Consider the following 18,139-nt stretch of genomic DNA (forward strand, 5'->3'; position numbering starts at 1 on the left):
GGGTCAAAAGAGGATTATTTGCAGGAGTCAGGGAAGAATTTTCCCTTCTCTCTTTACTACTGCATAACTGGCAAGGTGCACTTCTGAGTTATTCATTCATATTCTTTCTGTCTTTTAGAGGTACAGATTAAGTAAGCCTCTTGCTTGAATGAATGCATGAAAAAGTGGAACCTTATTAAGGACATCATTTTTTTATGGTGCTCATTTTACTTCTTTTAGTCCTCGCCTAGCATGTTCACTACCATGATGCAGACACATTCCCACCGAATCATAAACACTTTGAATAAGATTTAACGGAACTGCCCTCAACAAAGCCTGCCCTAGGCTGGTGGTAAGGATTAGTGAAGCACGTATCAAGTGCCCAGCACAGGGCAGTGCACACAGTAGGACCTTTGCAAACGGTGACTACTTTTTATTGTTTTCATAGTGCCCTTAGCACACAGAATGCAGGAAACATATGCATCAAATATTATTTGAATGATCCCACAAAATCCTTGTATGTTGCTCCCGGCTCAGCTTCCCCAAATTCCCAGAAGCCACATGCTGCCTAGCAACAGTCTTACATCCAAAGGGAGGACCCAAAAAGAAACTGCTACTGGTTTTCCTCATCTTATTTAACTAAACCATTAAATAAACGAACTACTTACATAGAGCTTACTGCATGCCAGGCACTGTTCTGAGCTTCCTATAGTCAAATAATCCTCACCGCAATACTATAGAAGTAGATACTATTTTTAATCCCCGCCTCATGTGAGGAAACTGAGGCACAGAAATGTTAAGGTACCTGGAGCAAGGTCACACAATAAATGGCAGAGTCAGGATTAGGAATCAAGTATCTAAATCATGACAACAAAGGACAGATGGCCTAGAAGGTCACCAGGTCTTCAACCTCAGTTTGTGAAATCCTTTTCCCCAGCTCACCCAGCAGTATGTTTAGTAGCCATCCCAACTGTTTGTTTAGATCTCACCGTACTATTAGGCATTAACTGGGATCTCGGTCTAGGCAAGGCACTGCAAGAGGATACTTGCCTCCCACACTCAGGGCCCCTGAGCACAGATGTCCAGCCTCTATTCCCTGGGCCTATCTTACAAATCCTCCTGGAGTGTTTGACCTTAGCCCTTGGTATTATCTGCAGTACAGGCCTCTGCACACCACAGAGGCCAGTTTGGAAGGGGACACTGAGCAGCATGAATGGTAAAGTCTACCTGGTGTGCCCATCCATTCATTCTGCTGCAGTGACAGCCCATCTCTGTTTCCAGGAGACACGGAGCTGTGGTACATCACCTACTGTACTATATCCCTCCTGGTTCTGGGAGCCATTATGCTGCCTCTCGAATTTCTCTTTTCTAGCCTGAATAACCCCAGTTTCTTCTTCTCAGAGGCAATATTTCTCAGCCTTCAGTCATTTTCACTGCTCTCCTCTGGCCTTTCTCCAAGATTCTATATCTTGTTTAAACAGTGAAGGCCAGCACTGAGCATGATTTAAGAACAGTTGTGCCTGGAAAAGTAACAAAGTCACAACCAATATAGACTCCAGAAGGTAAATGTTTTCTCAAGAATATCAAAGTATTATAATATTAATAATGGTAGTAAGAATTAGGTTGAACAAATAAAATAACTTTTGTTGCCTGTCATATCATTTCCTCTTAGTATTGTGGTAGTTTCTGGGAGACTTATCTGTCCCCATCAGTCTTCTCAGAAGCGACTTTGCTCCTCTGCAAAAAACCTAAGCTGTTCTTCTTAGTCTCAGTTCTTCTTCCTCTCAATACACAAATCTTACTGTCCTGAGACATGGCCATTCCTTTGCTCAATACCAGCTTTTCCAGAAATATTAATAGCATTTCCTGTCTTGGCTTCTTCCATTTCTTCTTCTTTTGGTAAGACGGCCTCCTACCCGGCTGCACTGCCTGTCTCCCCTTTGGGTGGATTTCAGCATGTGGGTGCTCGCCCTGGGAGAGGGGCAGGACATGAGAATATGCAGGGCCCTGCCCAGGTTCTGAAAAGCAGGACAAAGACCACCCTTCACTGCTGACTCCCTTGGAGTAGCTTGAAGCTGAGAATCACAGGTGACGCGGATCAAATTCCAGATGACAAATCCCTCTGCTGGCCTTGGGAGCAGGTGGCATAGGGGACTGGACCTTCCAGAGAGGAAGGAATGAACAACACTGAGGAGCTAGCAAAGAAATGTTACCTGAAAAACCCAGATGCCTCAGCACAGAGCCTGACACCCGGATGCTCAATAAACAAGTGGGCTTTTGGGTCACTTAAAAACTTGAACATTCTTGAATATGATATAATAAAGGAGAATGAAGGTGACCACTTAAAAAAGCAAAACAAAATCCCTCTCCCACTTGCTCAAAGCCAACATGGTTTTTCTGGGTGGATTAAGGAGTTATCTGCTCCCTGGCTTGTCAGCCTCATCCTTCCGGGGAGGAAATACCGGAAGGCTTCAGGGCGGCCACGCACACTACCTGTCCACTTGCTCTGGTCTTTCTCGCCTCCACTCTCTTGGTCCTTAGCAAGCTCCTCTGGATCAGCAGCTGTTTCACTGGGTCCTTCAACATCTTCAATGGCTTCTTCTGAAATAGAAGAAAAACAAAAATGTCAGGGATTAAAAATAGAAAGCAACAGCGCTCTTGGCCCCTATTCCAAAGACTTACCAATCACAAAACATAGAAACCAATGACTCCAAACGACTCTGTCCCTCCTCTCTTCCCCATGGCCTGAGAGGCTGACTGCACTAAGGATATACCGAAGTTTGGGTGAGGAGCAGGGAACTCTGGGTAAACAGTTGGTGTGAGGTTGTGACTTGCTCCAGACGTGTGGCCCTTAGGTATTTCCAGATGGATTCTGACTGCTTCACTTGAGCTTTCCTACCTGAAAAACCCTGCTGAAGCAATTAGCTCCATCTGCATCCCTAAAGTTGCACGCAAGTCCTTCACATTTGAAAATGCAAAGAAGTGGCCACATGTTCACTTCTTGCCTAGCTCCATCCCCAGAGCGTCCTGGCATTGGCCGAGACCAGCCTCAATCACTGACCCTCGTAGGGTTTGCAGTGACCATGCATGCATCAGACTGTGGCAGGAGTCGTTTGCATTGACATTCTGAAGAGTCACAGAACATCAGTGACATGATTCCAGCAGTGTAAAGAGTTCTAGAAAGCAAATGGCATCTTGTGGGCATGCCAGGAGGCAGTGGTGGGAAGCAAGATTTGCAGACAAAGGGATAAAAATTTATAACAGAGTCATACACTTTCATTTTGAAGTAGTTCCATTCTTTACTCACTACTGGTTTAAAACTAACCCAGGAAATATCTCTTCAGCTCAGCACACAGTGCTATAGTGAAGGAAGAAGAATGAGCATTGGCAACGCTAGGTTAATTATGAAGCGAAATGCCATCTGCCCAAGTGGGGAAGAAGAGAATAAGATACTCTAGATGCTGAGGGAGAAGAAAGGAAGACACTTGTCTCTTTTTCTCTTGGCCCTCTGGAACATTATTCAAAACATGCATTCAGTAAGAACAAGTTAAATGAATGAATAAAGTGGACAAACCATGGTGAAAGTCATTTTCATAAGGATGAAACTATTAGGAGATCTGGAGAGCATGCCTGCCCAGAGGTGCAGAGGGCTGAGAGCAGGGGTGCCCACATCTGTCACTAGACCAGACGCCAGCAGGGACCAGGTACTGGGGTCCAATGTAGAACCATGGACTGGGACTCTAACACCACCAGAGGTCTCTCCAACCCCCAATTCTACTTTTCAGTATTTCCAAGTGTCATGCCCTTCCCGACCCTCCAGAAAATAGCCTCTGAATTTTATCTCACAAAGGAAGTAAAAGCAATGCAAAGTAAACTGATCTCAGTTTCCAAAACATTCAAGGCATAAAGGAAAATCTGATAGATAACTTTCTTCCTTGAATGTTTTACAAACCGTCTAAGATCAGGTGGATTTTCCTAACTCTTCCAGAAAGGATTATGGAGGTCCAAGGACTAGAAAGCTGAACCAGGTCAGGGAATGTTCTTTCTTCATGACCACCCAGTAGGGGGTTTATGATGCGGTCACTGGAAACAAGAATGAAATAAGGTATTGCTTATTTTCATCTCCCACTAAGGACTCCATATATAATTGCTGTCTCCATTTTGTCTCGCTGCATAGTAAAGTTAACATCAAGTCTCCCCACCCTACCCTTAGTTCAAACATGGAAAAAAAACCAGACAATCATAGCTTAAAGTCAATCAGACACACAGCCCCATATTAACACCATACATCATTTAGTAGAGAAAACATATATACGTGTTTGTAGAGTAATAACAACCAAGTTACACAGTACGGTAATGTGTTCTATCTTAATTATGTCCAAGTAGGAGGTTCCATGCACATTTTTAGGCTTTTAATAAAATTGTTCCACATTGTAATCATAAAATTCATCTTTGAAGGGTGATACCAGCATTCAGTCAACCAATATTATTGAATCGGGTCTACACAAATTAGCTAGGTCTCTTAAAATAGGCAAAGAGGTAGTTCAGCGGCCCCTCCTCTCTAGCACACATACATTTTCACCTTAAATGGAGACAGTCTGACACCTACAAACTAGAGATCACCGTAATATGATGAACAGTGTCTGAAGGTGCCACTTGGCAGAGAAGGGAAGGAATTTACCCGCTGGGAGGCCACCACCAAGGCCAGGACATTATGTGGCCTGCAGCTATTGGAGCAGAGTTAAAAATTCACGGTCACCTGGCACTGACCCCAGTTCTTTGAGCCTTTCCAAACACCTGTTTTGAGAAGACAGATACTGTAAGAATAAGCATATCACGGATGCGACGAGCAAGGAAACCACAGGTGCTCTGTGAATATTCCTGGGATATTCTACGAGCCCACCGGGCCTCTGCTTCCTTCCCTCTCTGCCCTGCTGCAAGCAGAAAATGAAGGCAGCTGATTTCCAATGAGAGGATAAACGACACAGGTTATTTCAGGAACTTATTTTGCTTATCTTCCTTTTTTTTTTCCTTCAAGATTTACAAATCAAGTCAATTCTTGAGTTCCTAGGTTTAATATTATCATTTGTGACTCATTCGCTAGAGGCTGTTATACGCGTGGTGGGAGAAGAAATGATTAGGAAAATCCTGGATAAGCCAGCTCCCTTTACAAGGGGATCAGCCTCCTCACCCCCACCTAAAAACCAGGTCCCATTCTGCGGAGCGGGCGCATCCCTGCAGTTCCACGTGTGACCTACAGGTGTCGCCATCCGCATGGCGAGGCCAGGAAGGGCAGCTGGCGACGGAGGCAGAGGAGCCTGGGCCACCTAACCTGAGCATGTGGAAAGAATATATGTCTTCAAGTGAACTGTCTGGTCCTGGAGAAATAAAATAGGACATTCATAGGCAGTTATGCCATCTGTCTCTCTACCATCATCATCAACAGCAAGAGAAAAAATAGCTCTTTAAAATGGATGAAAGCCCAGGCTGACGGTAACCAGAAAACTGAATACCAATAAAGGTAGAGAAATGATTAAAACACAGGGATACAAACTGCAAATTCGCCTGGACAGCTCAAGCCCATGATGCTTTGCAGGCAGGGTGTGTTTTGTTGGTTCCAAAAACATAAAGCAAGCCCCCTCCCCAAAAGCCAGGCCTCGGGCACCCACGGAGGGGCTTGGTCTCCCCGCACTGGACACACGTGGGCAGCAGGAGACGGCACCCGGCTCTGAAGGGGAGAACCACGGCCAAACGTTAAGCTCCTGGGGCTGTTCTCTAGCCCTGTTCCCTTCAGGAATGTATATCTGATACACACGTGCTGAGAGAAAGGAGGGGAGTTTGTCCCCCCACGGATCACAGATTGCATTTCCCCCACCCCCTCGAGTTAGGGGCAACTGGCTGGGTCATTACAGAAGGCGAAGATTTTTTTTTTCCCTGTAATATCAGCTACTGACAGATGGTGGGAACAAGTGAAGACTTGATGGAATGACCATCAGTTTTATCTGGAAAATCCTGTCTTTCACTCGGGAAGAGGCTGCTTTCCTGCTTTCCTTCACCAAAGCACATAACAGCCACCATGCCATTTTGAAGGCCAACATAGACAAATCAAAACCATCTTTTCCTTAAAGCATTTAATAATAATTCAGATCCCGGCCTGAGCACACCAGGAATGCTTTCCCAAGGGCGTGGCCAGGACCTGGGAGGGGAGGTCATCTCCACTCCCCCAGCCCTGCCCTGGCTCTGGTGGGAGGTACCAAGCCCAGTGCTGCCCAGACAGATCTGTGTTATACAAGATGCCAGAGGAGGTGCCTTTAAAACCCCCACAGAAGCCCACATCCCACAGCAGCCCTCAAACTAGGGCACCCCCTCTTGTTTGTATGTATTTGCACGTTAAAGAGCTAGCAAAATAGAAGCAAATTCTTAGAAGACTTTGAGGTCTTCCTAGTGTCCCTCTGCCTTTCACTTCCAAGTAAAACACTGACTGAAGTCCTTCAAGAACTTTTTCCAGCACCACCTCCTTGTCCCAGGCAGGATTTACTAGCACTGGGCCACACACACACAGCCTACCTCTCCCAGTGCTCACATCTCCTGGCTAAGGGCAGAGCCCTCACGTGTAAGAATTCCAGCAGATAAATGTATTCTAAAAGGGAAAGTTTCCTAGAACAGCTTAGATTCTTAAAGGGGATGATATCACAGTGTCAGAAAATTTCCCTTCAATCAAGGTGGTTTTGCTTACCACAAATGGAAATTGTTCTCTTAACACACCTTATACTTAGCATCTGGGTAAAGGTGACTGCATGACCCCCCCATCTGTGGTGAAGTCTGCTCCCGAAGGAGGTGTGTGTGCCAACTGGCAACCCGTGGGGATTTGTAACAATTTTATGAACAACCTGGAAATTGGTTTGTGGAAGAAGCACCAGGCACAAGCCAAAAATAGAGGTGGCATCGTCACGAAGTCAGCATTCAACCCCACTGCACACACTCCCTGAATGTGTCACGTCACCCAAGAAAACATTCCAGTTAAAAAATAGTACTGTTCCTCCAAATAATGGGGGGCCTAGCAACGCGTCCATTGGGGGTATTTTACAAATTGCTTACAGGTTTGAAGGAAAGGGGAGTCAATCAATGATTAAGACTAGTCCCTCTGTTCCTAACTCTTAACAGGATAATGCAGATTAATTCAAACCTTCCCCAAACCTGACAAAGCCCCCACAGTGCCTCGATGTGATAGAAATTTGGAAATTCTCCTAAGAATCAGGGTGTCTGTACCCAAGGCTCTCACATGATCATGTTACTTAAATAATACACCAATCTGTGATCCCCGAAGAATGAAATTGTTCTTTCCTTTTTCTTTGGAGGGAGGGATGTTGGAGGGTGGGGGTGAAATAAAGTGCGTTTGCCTGTCGGCAGGCTCAAGAGCTGAGAAACATTAGCTGTCATGAACCACAATCAAATCAGGTTTGAAATATTTAGCAGTGGCTTGGAAAACGCGGCGGCGCAGCCCTGACAGGCGAGATGTGCACAGACACCCACTTTCCATTATAATGGAAATATCAGGCCTGTTCTGAATATGTATAACCCAGAAAAATGTATTGATTTTTCATTCGGCATTAAAAAAAATGAAATAGCCTGCAGCTGTCAAAAGCCTTTTGTTAAAAGCTCATCTTTCCTGGAATGAGGTTTACCAGAAACAAATTTTAATTGTATATAGGACCTCTTCTTTGAAAAACAAAATAACCAATCTGCTTACTTTGAAGATAGGGTTAAAGCTTTTCCTTTCTCCATTTTCAACCTAATTAACCCAAGGACGACCACCACTGAAGCAAGCGGGAAAGGCCCCGGGGTACCCTGACCAGCAGGAGTGACATGGAGGGTGGTAGCTACAAGTGGTGCTGGCTGGTGTCTCTGTGGTGGGTGGCAGAAAGGACTAGTGGCATCACATCGTCTTGTTCCTCTAACTCCTGCGTGGGTGCCAGACTCTGGCCAGTCGGTTGTCCTCTTTAAGCCTTGGCTGGCACAACTGGAAAACGAGGGCAGAACATTTTCTAGTATGTCCAATCCTCCTGGCATCTTGTTATCAATGGGACGCCTCCACTGGCTGCAGACACTCTACAGAATATGTATGCTTTACTTTGCCAATACAGGTCGAATCAAATCCCACAATACAAAAGATGACTACCAAGGCCTAGACCACTTATTTCAAATAAAATCCAGTGCATTAACATTCTGCTACAACAGAAATTTGTAACAGGATGCGATCTCCAATGCTGATGGACAACCATGTAGTTCCCAGCTTGTTACTTCTAGTTCTGTCTTCTCTAAGCCAGAGAGGAAGAGGCTAGTGGTGGTGACATTTGTGGATGCATCCACCGGAGTGGGCCACTATGTCATTCTCCTTCCATGACATTTTGGCAAATGGAATTTCAATGAATAGTGACCAGAGGTCCTACCAGTAGGTGACTTTACATATGCTCTGGGCTATATGCTTACTGCACAGTGACACCCAGATCCCAAACATAATAAGCTACTCTGCAACATTCCAAAACACATCTTCTCAAATGTTTACTCCCTGGTTTTATACATCGAGTTTTTCCAGCCCTGACAGCCTGGCTGGGCTGAAGCTGCTTGAGAGGTAGCTTCCAGCAATTAGGTTTTCTGGGCAACAATATCCTAGTGCCCCAGAAATTTTTCCTTAAAGTGGGTCTGCTTACCACAAATACAAATTGTTCTCTTGACACACCTTATACTTAGCATCTTAGTAAAGGTGACTACATCTTCTCACATATGCACACAGAAGAGGGAATTTTCAAATCTACACGGAAGTCCCATCTGAATATTTTTTATAATTGCTGACCAACTTTGCCCATTCCATTTTCTACCTCTTAACAGGCTATAGATCTATCAAGGAAATTACCAAATCACAAGAGGGTCCAAATCAACAGTGATGAGTGGGACTTCTTGAGCTACACCTGTCGTAGCCCAGGCAGGGAACCTGAAAGGACTGAAGGGTACATGCGGATGTGTGCGGGAAGGGGGGGGCAGGGTGGAGCAGGCAGGGGCTCTGCAGCTGGAACGTTTGTTCATTCATCAGAAGTGCACGATTTTCCTGCCTCTTCGGGATAAGAAATCTTTTCCAATGGACTGAGAACTCCAGTGCACTAATAAAGCCCAAGGCATTCGGTGAAAAGTACATTCTTCACGTGGATGATGGGCAAACCGGCCTGGGCCTTTCTAAAATCTGACTCTTCAGTAGGACCCCTTGCATTGGGTCTAAGGGACAGAGTGTGGGAAAGGCAGCGGTAGGTCTGTCCCTAAAGGGGCGCCATTGCCTTGACCATTTTCCTTTTTATCACCCATTGAAGCTTTCTGCCAGGCTTGCCAAAGACCCTTGACTACTGGCTGGCATGAATGGGCAGGGACCCGCCTCGCACTCCTACAGGTAATTTTCCCACCCTGGTGGCTTTAAAAAAAAAAAAGGCCCAACTGCTAATTTTCCAACTCTGGTTGCTAAAAAAAGAAAAAGAAAAAAAAAAAGGTGGCCAAACTGCTAGTTTGTTTTAAACAAAACTGTCTTCTCCAAGATGACATTTACACAAACATATTTCAGCCCTCCAAAAGTTCCCCTCGCTCCAGTGAGGAACTCTTTTTCACGTGGCTCCTTTAAGTCATCATTTTCCCACAAGAATTCTTTTTACCACTAGGTGCTCATTTACCAAATACACCTGGGGCCGCAGCGCCTGGCCTTTCTGGCCTCGCTTGAAAGGTGGCGGAGGGCTGCCAGCCGCCAGGGCCCCACCCTGGCCTTCTTTCCTGCCCTCCCCCACGCTGCCAACCCTGCCTTTTGGCACCGGGCAGTAGGAATCAACGTTCTGAAGGCAACTCCGGGTATTATTAAAAATGACTAATTGGAGAATAGAGACCATTTATGCTTTTGTATATTTGAAGATCTTACCACTGTTTACAGAAACGAGAAAAATGGGGATTGTGTGTCGAGAGGCAGCCTTGGAAGGGAGGGCTGAGCTGCGGCCTGCGTGTTCGGCCCCCGCTGGGTGCGGTCCAGCTCCTCTAGAGAGCAAGCCCGGGGCAGCCACTCCATGTGCTTTTTTCCTTAACGTCACCGCTAATATGAGCACGGACAGGAGAGCGTGTTATGGGTCCAAAGTGGCCGCATCCTGTAAGGCCTCCCAGAGAAAATTTCCCCTCTCTGAGCTGTCCCTCCTGCGGGAACAGCGCAGAACGCCAGAGCAAGAAGTGAAAAATGCTGCCGTTGTGTGGCGACGGACGGGTCCTGCCATTTTTCCTCTCCCAGGCAAGGCCACTTGGTCATTTGAACAGTTTGTCAAAACCACACTAGAATTACGGGGGTGGGTGGGGGTCAAGAGAGGAGAAAAAGGGAGGAAACGCCTAGAGCCGGTATTGCAACAAGTTCCATTTATCTGTGTTCTTAGCAAAAGCACCTGGGTTGCCCCCTGCAGAAACCCAGAAAGGATAAAAGTAAATGTGCAGCAACAAAGCACAACGGAACTAAATATGTCACTGACTCGCCTGGTGGCTATTCACGGGAAGATTTTTTTTTTTTTTAAATAACTGAAAGGTGTGAGTTCCAGTTTGTAAAATACAAACCCAACCCTGAAAGGGTCTCGGAATACACGCTAAATAAGAAACCCAGCTACATACCAGAACTCTGAAGTAAACTGAATTCAGCAGGGATTAGTTCTCTTGGATTTCTACACAGCCATGATTGTTGCTGTTACTTTCACACATGAAATGTGAAAAAGGCAAATTCCCCGAGCATGTTCGTAGCGGAGCGTGATGTGATTGTGTTGTCATTTATGGGAAATAATCGCAGGCCCATCTCTCCCTTTCCCCCCCATTTTCCAGTCCAAATAACCATGAAAAATTACACTTCAATGTCAGGGCGACGACAAAGGAGGCGCGCTCTCTGGGAGCTCAGCGGATTTGCAGGGGTTTTTCCTTTCTTTGGACAAAAACTACCTTCAATTGTACTTCATTTAAAATGGGATCTAACAAATGCATTTTGACAAGTTCCTTTCTCTTTTTCTCCTTTCTTTCAAACAGTATTTTGCACAGTTTAACCTCACACCAAACTGGAATGTTCTGGAAGAAAGAGGCATGCAGAAGACAAGGTCCTTGATACCAAGAAGGGTGTCCCCCTCAACTTCTGTTGAAAACGAAGTAGTCAAGAAAAATAATGATCCTAACTCAGTACACCACTGAGGAAGAGAGGAGGACGGGAGAGAGGAAATGGTAATGTCTTCAAGACAGAAGATAGGTAAAGGCAAAAAAAAGCTGGTGCTAGTAGAAGGAAGAGGGTCTTGAAGGAGGAAGAAGGGGCTTCATGTGCTTACTCATCAGAATAAACCATTTTGCAGATTTGGAAGTAGCATCTAGGGTGTCCGGATGTACGATCAGAATTGGGAGTTCATGACCACATACCTGGGGTGGGGATGGGAGTGAAGAAAGGATGCCTCTCCCATAGGGCACCAGTTCCCACCTGTCCCCTTTCTCTGTGGAAGGGGACATTTTGCAACAGCACAGATCTGCCTGAAAGCTTTTTAACATTCCAGGTGTGAGGCCTGAGCAGTCCCTACAAGCATCTGTCTTTCAATAACACCCTGCTTGAAATAAACACTGCCAGGCTTCCATGCTCGGAGGGGAGAAGACAAGACAGATAAACACATATGAGTGATAGAAAGAGAGTAAATTAAAAAAAAAATTTAGCAGTTTCCATTAAAGAAGACTGGTATGTCCTTCTGAGTTGAAACTGACTTGGCTTGTCAAAGAGAGATCTCATGCTTAATGCAAAAAAAAAAAAAAAAACAATTCTACGGTATGTTTCCTTATTTATTTCTTTTTTAAATTGGAAAATGTTGGAAATACATGGATGAAAAAACAGTCAAGGAAGGCCCGTAAGTGTACTTTTAAGCCTCTATATACAAATGAAGGTGTATGGGAAATGAACAGGATGTACCAGAAGCGATATTAAATGATGGAGATTAGAACCTAATGGGTATAAGTGAAACCTTGCGGGATGGCTCGTACCGGGCGCGTCGGCGGTGATGGATGCAATCTATACGGGAATGACAGCAAGGGAAGGAGAGGTGGAGGGTGGCCGTGCAGAACCAAGGGATTCACAAGGCTGGGGAGACACAATTTGACAATGCCAAAGGGAACGATGGACTATCTAGAGTAAAGATAAGCAAAAAGGCAAACTGAAAGAGAAAGGGGTAAACAGTTCGTTTCCGACCACTGAAACAAACTGCACATAACTGAGAAAAATAAAGCTACGACTCCAGAGATCTGATCACATGAGGGTACAAATGAGGGACTTGAATTTTCAGCCTGTTTGTTGCCTCACTCTTAAGCCCACAGTGTCTGAAGCGTCTCTAACCTATTCATGAAACAGCTTTACCTCTGAGAAGCACGGAATTCAGGCAGAAATATTAGTTTACTCCCATCAGCGGACGAGGGACTCACTGGCAAGGAGCTTCGTTTTGCATGATCATAAGCCATTTATATGCACAGCTGGTAAAACAAGCTGATTCATAAAAACAAAGCACAAACAAAGGCTTATACTTTCCAAACCAAATCTGGGGAACAAAAATCAGGCCAACTTCAGGCGATGCTGCACCCAGGAAAACACCGCTAAACCTGCTCTCCCTTGGCCAGACCCAAGCGTACACGAAGGTCACTGCGTATTTACAGACTGCACATTCAAGAATGCACCAGTGCTAGACACTATGAACCCTGGAGGTGGCTGAGAGCAGACGCTTACATCTCCAAGCATCCTGGGGAGTCCTCAGGTGCCTACTGTGCATTGCCTGGTGCCAGTGGAGAAAAGCCTGACTCCGCCAGGAGCATTTATGGTCAGACCCGAGATATTTCAGGATGCATCTACACATGGAAAGTCAAAAACTGGGCCACTCTCCAAAACCATCAAGTCCCCAAACACGCTTCAGTCTGAAACAAACAGGCAGCAGAGGCAGCATGTTTCAGTTGACATTTCCTAGGAAATTGCAAAGAAAGCGAAGCAGGAAGCTGAGGTACAGAGAAAAGGTTTATGTGCAAAAGCTTTCCTGTATTCGTGGAGGAAAAAGCAGATGGAATTGTTAAACTGTTGTCATTTTTAATAGGCACCTTATACAGCTCTTCTGTGCCCAAAGGGAGAGAGAAAATTCTTGGATCCTCCTCCTCCTCTTCAGAAACTTCGGAAGTAATGCCAGTAGTTGAATCCAAAGCCTCTATATATTTCTAAGTTTGGATCCTGTACAATGAAATGGTCTTTTTCTAGGGTTTAACAAAATGCCACCATCCCTTTCGCAATGGTTTTAGCTACAAGAGCCCTTCTCAAATCTCCCAGAGCAACCAACTGTACTGCCGACTCAGCTTTAGGACTCCGTGTGCATCTATTTAGCTTTTCCTCCTGTAAGGTGTTTCCCAGACCTAAGAACAGGTGGTAACCCTTGACAAGCAACACACTGCGTTAGGTATTCCCAAATTTATACAGCAATATATTTCAAGACACAAAAGCACACAGTGATGACCATCAAGGCAAACAATTCAATAAAAGTAATTTAAATTCCAGACTCATGCCCACACTCTTTCATGGTGGGAACATCTGAAAACAACAAATATGTGAAACAAAAGAAAGAAAACGTTATTGTCTTGAGATGCCAAAGTCATCAAGGATCTGGGCAGAAAGTGCAGTTTAGCGACAGACTTGGTATTTGTGACAAGGAATAAGGGATCTATAGAATCTGTAGCACACGATTCCATTTTAATGAAATAATTTTGGATGTTTAAATTGTTCTGCGTGCACACTGCAACTGGAGGAAGTACTAGAAATCCACTTATAGGGAAATCCTTAGGTCAGAATCCTTCCCAAACTTTCCTAAGTGGGCAACTTTTTCCAAGAGTAACATGAACCCTAAGCAGAAAGCAAATAAGGAAAGGAAACTAGAAACAAGTGAAAGGTTTTGTTTCATTGTGTAAAGCCAAGATTGACAGCAAGACAAGAAGTAAAACCTGCCAGATGTGTGAAGGTGAACTAGCCAAAGAGCAACACAGTATTAAAGAGAAGATCCCCAAATCATTAGGAAGAATAAAGTAAGCGATTCCCCACTTACCAAGCAATATCTTCAAATAGGAGGAGGAAGATGACTTAGATAGTAACCAATGAAACACTTAAAAACAAAAAAAAAAAAACCTAGGTAAGATTATGTCTTAAAATTAAATATATGTTATGGTACGGAAAACAGATCAATTTCTATCTAAAAGGAGTTGGCCTACGCATGGACTCAACTACTAAAGAACTTTGGTAAAAGGCTGGAAAGAATAGGAAATGTTCCAGGAGAAAGGAAGCGAAGACAGAAAACTGAGCCTTAAAGAGAAATAAAAGAAAAGATAAAAGCAGTCACTGGACTAAAAATCTAGCTGTGTAAAATTTAGCTACATACAATTAAGGTGGTGAAACCAGGAATTCCTTTAGGTGTTTTGGAAAATATAAAAAGGATCAATAGGCAAAGTGGTCCAGATGCGGAGAAGGTATGAAAGCATAAAATGAGTACGACAGGTTTAAGAACGAGAAATGACGGCTGCTTGCGTTAACCCGGCCTTGGAGGGGTCTGCCTTTGTCCTGAGAGATTTGGTGGAGCCGACAGCAAGCACCTCAGTTTTACAGATCAGGGATCAGGGAAGCACAAGGCTCTGAGGCCACACAGTGAGGTAGCCCAAAGGAGCATGTCTAGAGGAGGATGAGGGACACAGCTGTGGAGACAAGAAGAGCTCAGGGTGATGCGCACACAGTCAAACGAGCAGAGAAAGGAACCACGGGCAGTGTGAACCGGGCAGCCTGCGTCCCGCTCCCTGGATGCTGGCTCTTCAGGAATCTCTCTCAATTAAAGCTGTGATATTGAGGCTGTGATACTGTGATAGTGGTACCATTGTGGTTCAAAGCAATGTTTTTTCTTTACATTTTAAGACAAAAGGCATAGCAAGGATGAAAAGTGAGCTTGCCAAAACCAAACCAAGTGAAAACCCCCACACAAAACAAAACCAGCCCCTAACACCCCAGATAGCTGTGTTTCCAGGCAAATAGTACCCTGTTCACTTCCTGCCCAGTGGCAACGTGATACCCAGCAGAAAAGCATTGCATTTAAAGACAGGACAAGTCACAGTTTTCCCTTTCTCCCTCTCTTACACACACACTCACTCACATATTCCTCCCTTTCATGTTCTTTTCTGGAAGGGGGGAGGATCGCAGAAGTACTGCTCCCAAATGGCTTAGGGGCAGTGTCCATCTAGGTATTCTGTTTCAGGGTGAGGTCCGAGGCGTTGGTGACGGGGTTGCTGTCACAGTCCCGAATCCCAGCCGCAGAGAACTAGCAAAAGCCAAGTAATTGCTTTTTCCCCTTCCACTAATAAGCTTTTCAGCAGAGGAAGAATTCAGCTTCCTGTAGTCAACAGACCCTTTTTTCCCTGCCTCTCCTCGCTCCAAATAATCTAAAGTGACTGCAATTTCAGTCCTGGCTCTCCAGCATTCAGTTCCACCGGCTGAGGTCAGGGGGTGTCAAGTGAGGGCTCTCCATTTCTTTTCTACTCTGCCTTCACGCCACCCATGCTCCTTTGTAACGGAGGCAACCTGCCTCCCCAGCCCAGCCATTATGTGCATCACCAGCCGCAGCACACACTGACTTCACATTCCAGGAAATGTTTTTTAAGGCCCAGAAAACACGGGGTGGGGAGGGCAGGGGGATCTCTTTAAACAACTGATTAGTAATGACCAACTTCAGATGCTCTGGTGACCCCAGCTGCTAATTTCCCAGCTTTTAGAAAATGCATTGCAGTGGGACATTTGTTTTGTGGTGGTTAAACCAGGTGGCTGGTTGTGTGGTTTTTGGTTTAGTTTTATGCAAATGACTTTGGTTCCTAAATTCTTCTCTTAAGATCTTGCTACGCGTTCATGGCACTGGCATCTTCAGGCCTGGCTCTGTGTTGAATCAGCTGCAAGTGGCTCGACCTGGAAAATTCTGCCCCACCCACCTCCCTGCCTCATTTCCCAGATGAATGAAACGCAATTTCAATTAAGAACGGCAGCAACGGGGCTCCCCTTCTCTGTCTTCACCGAGATCTAAGCAGAGAGCGCACACAGAAATAAAGGTGAGCAAACAAAGGGGAATGCAACAAATGAGAGAAAGGACATGTGTGTGAGGGGAATGAGGGAGGCCCCGGCAGGCCCCTGTCCCTCAGAGTGGATGAAAAGAGGGCAGCATGCAAACACAAGAGGACTTTCTGGAAAAGCAGCTCCAAGCAGGGACACAGAGGCAGGACTGGAAAGATGCTGCTCACTCCTCCCTACCCCTGCATCCAGTGCTTGTGAATGTCTGGAAGGGAAGGAGGGAAGGAAGGAAGGGAAGATGTACCTGGGGAAAAACCTGGAACCCCTCCCTCCACCACCCACGTCTAGAGGAGGTGTATGCTTACTCCTGGCTGCAGCCGGGCCTGTGATGGGAATTTATTTCCCTCAATTATGTGCTCTTGTCCCCAGTCTCAGTTCATCAGCACAGTGCAGCCAAGTCAATGAAAAGCTCCATAATGAAGTAATCACATGCACGGGGACATCCGGCACCTGCCCGCTGGGCTGACAGGGCTGTGGCCACGCCACGCCCCGAATCAAGCTGACATGGGCTCACCTCCTCCTCCCCCACACCGTGTGCTCCCATGTCCCACGTCAGGTCACCCCTGACCTGCCCTAGGAGCCTGAGCTCCAGCTGCCATTTTCTTTGACCCAATCACAAATGCCCTGATTGCAAAGGAAAGAGGGAAGGGACTAACAAAATGGGACTGATCAGTGCAAAACGCTGACGACTGTCCTTTTCTCCTGCCCGCGTGGTCCTTCACCACAAAGAGCCTGATCGTGAAAACCAATACCATGCGTCCAGAAAAGCTTCCATTTACTTAAGTCATTAGTAAGTGTCTACCAAAAATAATAATGATATTATTACAATCATCACTCAATTGAAGTAGATGCTATCATTACTCCCACCTTACAAATGAGGAAACTGAGGCTCAGAGAGGTTAAATTACTGGTGAAGGTCATATAGCTAGGAAGCTAGAGAGCTGATGTCAAGACTCGTACTCTCTCTTTTTTTTTTTGAGACAGGGTCTTGCTCTGTCGCCTGGGCTACAGTGCAGTGGTGTCATCATAGCTCACTGCAACTTCAAACTCCTGGCTTAAGCAATTTTCCTTTCAAGGTTCATTCTCTTAATGGCCACCATTAAAACACCATTGTGGCCTTTCTAGAAGAATACACACTTCTGCTGGTGCTATCTGTCCATCCATCCACCCACCCACCCATCACATATTCATGGAGCACCTATTCTGGGCACTAATACAGCTGTGGACACAACAGGAAAACTCCCGGCTCTTGTAGGGTGGGGCAGGGCAGGAAAGAAGTTGACAGAGTAAGACAGACAACAAGCAGCTGAGCGAGGGAACACACTGTAAGTCGGGTGCTGTGGGGAAGAATAATGCAGGGACTCCGAGGAGTAATTTCACACGGGCAGCTCAGGGACAGTGACATCTGAACACAGACCTGAAGGAAGTGAAGGTGAGCCACAAGAGGCCAGGCCAGGAGGCCTTCCCAGCAGAGAGGGCCAGCAAGTGCAAAGGCCCGGGAGGGAGGTGGGCTGGTCTGCTAGAGGACAGCAAGTGGGGAGAGAAGGGTCAGGGTAGGAGATGCACTCGGACCAGACTTGGGGAGAGTCCCTGGGAATGAGTAAGGGACTTCCGTGGAAGTTAGAACGAACGAGGTGCTCCTCTTCCACACTGCTTCCCTGGGCAGATACGGCCCGGGGACACACACTCTGCTTGGGAAGCAGTGTCTGGGATGGACTGTAGTCCTAACCTGTCCTCTTAGCCGAGAGCTGCTTGCATGGGGGACAATCCGCACAACTTTATGTGGTTTCCAGTTTAAAGGCTACTGTGTTTCTATAAATACATTTACGCAATATATAAATGCAAAACTAACTCTCCTGAGCCTTCCCAGTTATGGGGGTGGGAGCAGTGGGGGGAGGGGAGGCAGACTGTAATTTAAAGAAATGCAAAGGTGGGGGATCACTGACCACCCTTTGCATGTGG

At 45.8% G+C, this 18,139-nt stretch overlaps 1 protein-coding gene across 2 annotated transcripts in view; it reads right to left on the reverse strand.

Annotated features, from left to right (window-relative positions):
• The window catches only part of ZFHX3 (zinc finger homeobox 3), a 159,359-nt gene that overhangs the window by 41,185 nt on the left and 100,035 nt on the right, over window positions 1–18,139 (reverse strand). For both annotated transcript variants that reach the window (XM_045533187.1, XM_045533186.1), the window contains exon 4: window positions 2,473–2,580. In XM_045533187.1, coding sequence (XP_045389143.1) covers window positions 2,473–2,580 — 108 coding nt within the window. The remainder of the gene's footprint in view (window positions 1–2,472; window positions 2,581–18,139) is intronic.

The sequence above is a fragment of the Lemur catta genome, chromosome 20 (genome assembly GCF_020740605.2).
Source record: "Lemur catta isolate mLemCat1 chromosome 20, mLemCat1.pri, whole genome shotgun sequence".
Lineage (NCBI taxonomy): Eukaryota > Metazoa > Chordata > Mammalia > Primates > Lemuridae > Lemur > Lemur catta.